Source organism: Pteropus alecto, unplaced genomic scaffold (genome assembly GCF_000325575.1).
Source record: "Pteropus alecto unplaced genomic scaffold, ASM32557v1 scaffold8, whole genome shotgun sequence".
NCBI classification, from domain to species: Eukaryota; Metazoa; Chordata; class Mammalia; order Chiroptera; family Pteropodidae; genus Pteropus; species Pteropus alecto.
In genome coordinates, this window is record NW_006494609.1 from 2,106,367 (window position 1) to 2,113,554 (window position 7,188).

At 42.4% G+C, this 7,188-nt stretch overlaps 2 protein-coding genes across 2 annotated transcripts in view; one reads left to right on the forward strand and one right to left on the reverse strand.

Annotated features, from left to right (window-relative positions):
- HEATR4 (HEAT repeat containing 4) overlaps positions 1-7,188 on the reverse strand; it is a 50,575-nt gene that overhangs the window by 20,798 nt on the left and 22,589 nt on the right. The window contains 1 exon segment of the mRNA XM_015599746.2: positions 32-194. Coding sequence (XP_015455232.2) covers positions 32-194 — 163 coding nt within the window.
- The window catches only part of RIOX1 (ribosomal oxygenase 1), a 2,819-nt gene continuing 2,043 nt past the window's right edge, over positions 6,413-7,188 (forward strand). The window contains 2 exon segments of the mRNA XM_025042084.1: positions 6,413-7,044; positions 7,127-7,187. Coding sequence (XP_024897852.1) covers positions 6,535-7,044; positions 7,127-7,187 — 571 coding nt within the window. The 5' untranslated portion in view covers positions 6,413-6,534.

Here is a 7,188-nt window from a genome sequence, read left to right on the forward strand (position 1 = left end):
TGACCCTGGAAAAAAACTTCTGAGTATTTACCCAGCTAGAGCTCTGGGCTGTCAGGTCCAAATGGTCCCATTGCAATTCTCTTTTCCCGGGGGACACGTAGATCTTTGACAAGCGATGCGTGACCTTTGCTTCGTGTGTTTAGGCCGAGGATTGGACTCTGTGACCAAGGATTTGGTGTGCGTGGCATCACGGGCTGCAGAGAAATATTAACACATGAGTACATATGCCAAATATGTGGTATCATGTGAAAGACAGACCCAAAGAGAAAGCCTCTTCGGCTATTGTTTATCAGAACAGCTCTATGAACTACCATAATAAATAAGAAAATAGAATCTATGTGTTCAAGATCTGCCTCTTTTGACCCCAGTCAGGAACCGAATGTGGAGAATAAACTTGAATTGTCTATCCAAGAAGGCTCAGGCATCTATATGGTGATCTTTTGGGTTACCCTCTGTTTTCTATGCCTTTATTATTATGCAGAATTAGCAGCAACTATGGGACACTCTTGAGGCTATGACTAAAGAGCCTTATTATACACAGGATGTGTTGAGGAGGTGGATTAACTCAGGGTGAATAGGCCCTGGAGACACAGCACTGCTCTATTTCAGCCCCCAAAACCATTGTAGTGATGGCCAGGATTGAGCTTGTACCTAGGTTTAAGACAGGTTAAAGCATCCTCAGGAGTCTAAATAGTTCTGATATCAATACAGGTTTCTGTACATACTCTACGGAACAATAATAGAGATATCCTCATCCCCACATGAATCCTCAACTTTGGGCAAAAGTACAAATGGGAGCCCAGTTATCATGTCTAAATATTTAAATGTTATATATCAATCTAACAAACTGTTAAGTAAAATACCTTCTATCACCTACCTTGACTAGGAGATCAGGCTTGAATTTGGAATTTTTAGATTCTTTGGAGTTCCTTACGAGAACACAGAGGCATAGGAAAGCCAACCCGCCGTCCACCCATCTCTTTCTATTCCACACTGTGAGGTCCTCACATATACATACTTGGAAACCTCAGACTGCATATCCAAGCTCTGTTCATATACACCTGCAAATAACTACCCGTTGGCCACCCATTGAGCTTGCAATGCTGGCCACCCTAGGGAAGACAGACCAGTCCACTCAAGCCCTAAAAATGGGCAGGGAATTCCAGAGTCTTGGGTACCCAGAGTGAGTGGTCTATAAGGCAAGGTATGTGCTATAGTATGGCATGGCCATTTGGCCCTACGGATGCCTTGCTCTATGTGGAGATGTGTGGCCAGAGGTCAGAGCTGAGTCTTCCGAAGCTGAGGTCCCATGGAAGGGGTCTAGCCTGCTCCAGTGAGTCACTAGTTAGGTTGCCTTACAGGAAATTTATTGTCCTTAGTGTCCATTAAACTGGTGATATGACATAAAGGTACAGGGCCACAGGTCGATAAGAATATGTCTTGTTGCACCCAACACTGAAGTATATTGGTAGTGGAGGAAAAACAAGGTTTGAAATATACAGGGCCGGAAGACAGTTCATGGAAAATTCTTCTAATTATCATATGTATAAAATGATAAAAGAAGGATTTAGTTCTCGCTTAATGTCTAGTCAAAAAAGTTCTCTCCTAATAATGCAGCATATAAACATACAATACATTTTTCTTTTTTGATAGGAATAAAGCGAAATAGAATATATCAGAATTGTGTATCTATAGGAAGCAATTCTGTAGTGGTATGACAAACAGTGAGTTTTTCTTGTGTATATATCTTCTTCCTCTGTTAAATAAATAGGAAAATTTTTTATTATGATGTCTAATGAATTTAACGGGATTATTTCTGATTTTTACACTTGATTACTCTTCAATTAACCTCAGAAGCCTAATACCAGAATTTTACATATACCCAATCACACATTTGCAGAATACCATGCCTCTTATATTTCTTATTTCAAAAATAACATAATTTCAGCTACATATTATATTGCATTATTGCTAGTTAAATAATAAGATCTGAACTATTATTTATTACCTTGTTTTTCATTACTTTAAAAAAAAAGGATAAATCAATTATAATGGACCATTTCATTTTATTTTTGACTTTCAAGATGTATTCCTCTATTAATTCTTTTTATTATATTCTTTGATTATACTTGAAATGAAAAATGAAGTCAGATAAACAGTAAGTCTGATCATCACATAAATGTTTGTGGCAGCTTTATTCATAATTACCAAAAACTAGAAGCAACCAAGATGTCCTTCAATAGGTGAATGGAAAAACAAACTGTGACACATTTATAAAATGGAATAGTATTCAAAGATAAAAAATGAGCTATCAAGCCACAAAAAAAAATGGGCGAACCTCCTTAAATACATATTGCTATAGGAAAGAGCCAGCCTGAAAAGGCTACATAATGTATGCTTTTAGTTATATGCCATTCTGGAAATAGAAAGCTATAGATATTAAAAAAAAAAAAAAAAAAATCAGTAATAATCTTAATGTCAAGTTTCTTCGATTTTTTAAAAAACAGAACTATAATGATTTAAAAAAAGAACAGAAGAGCAAGGCAAGCAATGACTAGAGGAAGAGGAAAAATGAGATGAGTTAAGGAAAGTGAAATGTGTGGTTTAAAAAACACAATATTTGTAATTGCACAAGTGATACATGTTTGATGTAGAAAACCCAGAACATAAATTTTAGCAAAGAAGAAGAAAATAGAAATAACCTGGAATCCCACCATCCAAAGATGTTAAAGTTTGCAGTGTAAAGACTCCCAAACTTCTGTCAGTAGTATGTATGAATGGAATGTATCTATGAATAGATAGACATACACATAGACACACACATACATATCCCCCAAATGAGATCCTACTGTAATATTTATTTTGTCTGCTTTTTTCCCCAGTCATGATATATTAAGACCATTATTCCATGTCATTAAATTATGTTTCTGAAAATAGTTATTAATAGCTGCTTTTGTAGTGAGAACTAAATATAGTCACAGGAAAAGTGATGAAATTAAAGATAAGTCAGTCTCCAAAAGGTCCCTCCCAGTCACAAGGGAAACTACAGGACAGCCAGCAACAATATTCTCTGAGGAAATCACTATATGTTGAGGAAAGAAAAGGATGAGGTCACAGGAAAGACTGGGAGGAGGAGATATTTGTACAGGATTTGGAAAACATAAACTCACAGCCCTCCTTTAGCTGAGCACACTGTCCCTCAGCTTTGAAAGCAGAGCAGCCCACCTCATCCCCTCAGTTCACTGAAGAATGTGTGTGCTGTATATTGAAAACCGTTCTTTGAAAAGACAATTAAAGATCCTATTGTCAAACTTCACCTGCCTTTTTCCTCAGCATTTCCCCAGAGGATCTGATAACAGGACCTCACCAACACACACACAGCTATGTATCAATTAGGAAGAGGGCGCCCCCTCTGCTGTCCCTTCCTCCAGACACGGCAGCCCTAGACTAGGCACAGGCTGTAGAAGGAAAACATCAGTGTTTCAGCCCCTAGTCTGTCCTTGGCCAGATAACTGTGCAGGGCAGTATCTCACACAATGGCTTTGTCTGATTCACTTAAACTTCCACAGGGCAAATGCAAAAAAAATCTAATCTCCACATCCCATGCTGTCATTCTGCACAATTAAAGAACTTTTCTGCCTCCCCCACTCCTGTTCCTCTCTAAGGTATGCCAGTGGCACACAAGTCATCATATAGGTCATATAGGGCTTTGCTCCACAATAGTAAGCTATTATTATAGCTACCATTTTTGAAGTGTTTAGTTCTGTACCAGAAACTGTGCTAAGTGTCTTACATACATAATTTTATCCTCATAACAACTCTATGAAGAAGTAGGTTCAATTTTTATTCTCATTTTACCAATGAGATTACTGAGACCTGAGAAAATAACTTGACTGATCTAAGGCCACATATAACGAGTGGGAGGGACTCAATTCTGGTTGGTCTGCGTCCCAATAAACATTTCCTGTCCACCTTCTGTGTGAAAAGCAGTGTGCTAAAAGCAGGAGGAAAAGGCATAAGGAAATCCTTTCCTTGAAGGATCTTGTAGTCTAGGAATTTTAGGAAGGAATATTTCAAGTACATAATATACCAATACAGACAAAATGTGCTTAATTCATGTGAAAGGGTCAAAGTTATCTTGTGATTAGAAAGATGGGAGAGCCTTTGGGGAATAAATGAGATATGAAATGGACTTTAACAAGGGTTTTGACAAAAGATGATTCGGAGACAGCATTTAGGGGAACAGCATAAGTAAATGTATGGAGGAAAACACAGGTAAGGAACAGTAAATACTCTAACCTGTAGAAGTAATGTTTAGGGGAGTTGTGGCTGATAAGGCTATAACACTGGGTGTCTTCAGTACCTAGCTAAAGGGCTTAGATTGGTCAATGGGGAACACTTGGGTTTTGAGTAAGTTAATGGCATGTTTGAGACCACAGCTTGAGAAAATTAATGTTGTAGCTACCTATGGCATAAATTGGCATAGGGAAAGAAAAAAAAATAGAGAGAGATTAAAGTTAAAGAGACTAGTTGGGAGGTACTTGTAATTGTGAACGAAAAGGGGCTATGTAATAAACTTGATAAGCTATCAGGGGTCCACATGGAAGGCCTGATAAGCTAGCTCAGTGGCCAAAAGTAACCACACATAATGGTCTGATCATAAATTCCTAACTGGGCAGGCTATCGTGGGTAGTCACATCCTAGGCCTATAGCTACCTCGGCAAAGGTCAATCTTTACCTTAAATGAGCTCTCTCCATATGCATCTAGGATAACATATCTTTGAAATGTCAGAGTAATATTCTTTTCTAGACCCCCTGAAGGCACAACTGCCAGCACCAGAGCACACGATCATCAGAGCAGGTGACCATGGAACCCCTCAGTGTTATCTTGTTCCCTGCATACCATCTCTCTGTGCTGTAAATTTTAATTACTAACTATCCGGTATCCATCAATGTAAGAGAAATGTTTCTCTATTTTGCTTTTTATCCAATCCTAGAGATTTCTGCTTTGCTTTCTCCCACCTTTTTAATCTACCACCAATGGATTTCATATAACCTTCCTTACCTCTTCGCCTTTGATTCTAATGTATAAAATAAGTTGCAAAACTGCCATTCTCCAGAGCATTTTCTCAATCTGTCGAGATCTAGCTTCCAGGCATGTCCTAAAATTTGGCTCAAATAAACTCTTATAAAATTTTTCTGTAGGCTAGACGTTCTTTCGTCGACATAATAAGGGTTTCTCAGCCTCACCAGTGACATTTTGGTTTCAACAATGACCTGCTGGAGGGTCAGGGGTGTTCTTTGCATTGTCACTGTTTAGTAGCATCTCTGAGCTCTATCCACTAGATGTTATAAGATCTCCTCCCACCCCATAACCAGTGTTCCCTGGGGAGACGAAATCGCCCCTAGTTGACGACCACTGTAATAGACCATATGAGAAATAAAAGAAGGTGGATTTGACACATGGGTAGGGATAAAATCTAAAAGATTTGGCAAGTGTTTGGATAGAAGTGTGACTGAGGAAGAGGAATAAAAGTTCAAACAGAACCACAGAAAAGACCCTAGAGGTCGTGCTCTCTGATGTGCTCATTATTGCTTGCAACATGGTAAACTTTTTTGGATGGAGTTTGGTAAAAACCTATTTATAATCACAAAAATTATCCTGCCCTTTGACTCAGCAATTTCATTCTTAGGACTTTACCTTAAATTATTCAAATGAAGAAAGTAATCGCTATGTACAAAATAGTTACATGGAGACAGTGACCATGTTGTTCTTAACAATTACAACTCCTTGCCTTCCACTGTGCCTGTTAAATGAGAGATCCACATTTAAGAGGTCGATTTAAGATTCAGAGGTGAGAAGAAGATTCTGGAGAGAGAAGCTGTGGCTAATGAAACAAAATCCCAGAGGGCGTGGGAAGGGCAGATAAAAAGAATGCAAGTAGAAAAGTTCTTAAGTTCTTTTTCAGAGAGAAGGCAACGACTGTGAGAATTTAAAAAGGAGAATGTACAAAGAGAAGTTAAGCGGAGGAACTTACATAGGGCGGCAATCAATGATGTCATCTGCAGAGTAAAGAGGACCTGGCGGACCCAAGGTTTGAACGAAATCTCGAAGTTTGCCTGAAGGTATTCCTTGAAAACAAGATTTATGCACTTTCCCTGCAAAGCTGCTGGGGAACATGCTGTTCAGAAAAGAGGACGTCCTGGGGAACCCAGAGACTAGAAGGAATGAAGAGTTAAATAGCCAACTTTCTTTCTTTTGAAGTCCCCGGCAACTTGATTTTTAAATGTCCTCTAAATATGGAATCTTCGTTAATTTGGCAGGGGCTCCGCCGCCTTAGGCTGAAGCCACACATTCAAACTAAGGTACCATTTGCTCACCAGCAGAGCGGACCGCGCAGGGTGGAAGAATGGTAGGCGTGGCCAATCCAGAGCAAGCTGGAGGCCCGCCCCCTTCCCAGAGTACACCGCAGGCACCGCGGGCGTGAGCCTCTTTCTCTCTTGTTCCCGCCGGGTTCCGAGGAAGGTCAGACTATGGATGGGCTTCGAGGTAGTGCAGGGCTGTTAAGGCGCGGGAGGTTGAGACGCCGGCGACCGCCGCAGCCACACAGCGGGTCGGTGCTGGCCCTGCCTTTGAGGCCCAGGAAGATCCGAAGGCAGCTGAGGAGAAGTGTTGCGTCCCGCATGGCCGCGCTGAGGGCCCAGACGCTGCCAAGCGAGGACTCGGAGGACTCGAGGGTGGAGTTGACAGTGGGCGATCCCCGGGACCCGCTGCCTGTTGGGGCAGCGGCCGCTGGGGCCCGGCGAGAGCCATACGGTCACCTCGGTCCTGCAGAGCTGCTGGAGGCCTCCCCCGCGGCCCGCTCCCTGCAGACCCCGCCGGCGCGTTTGGTGGAGGCTCAGACCCCGCCGGCGCGCCTGGTGCCCGCGTCGGCGCCGCCCCCGCGCCTCGTGGAGATGCCCGCCGCACCAGCCCGCGTGGTGGAGACCTCGGCCCTGCTGTGCTCTGCCCAGCACTTGGCGGCCGCCCCACCGTCCGTGGCCCCTCCCACCAGCCCGCGTGGTGGAGACCTCAGCCCTCCTGTGCTCTGCCCAGCACTTGGCGGCGGCCCCACCGTCCGTGGCTCCTCCGATGCTCTCGGGGCCGCAAGTGGATAGCACCGGAGGAGAGCTGACCTGGGACTCTCC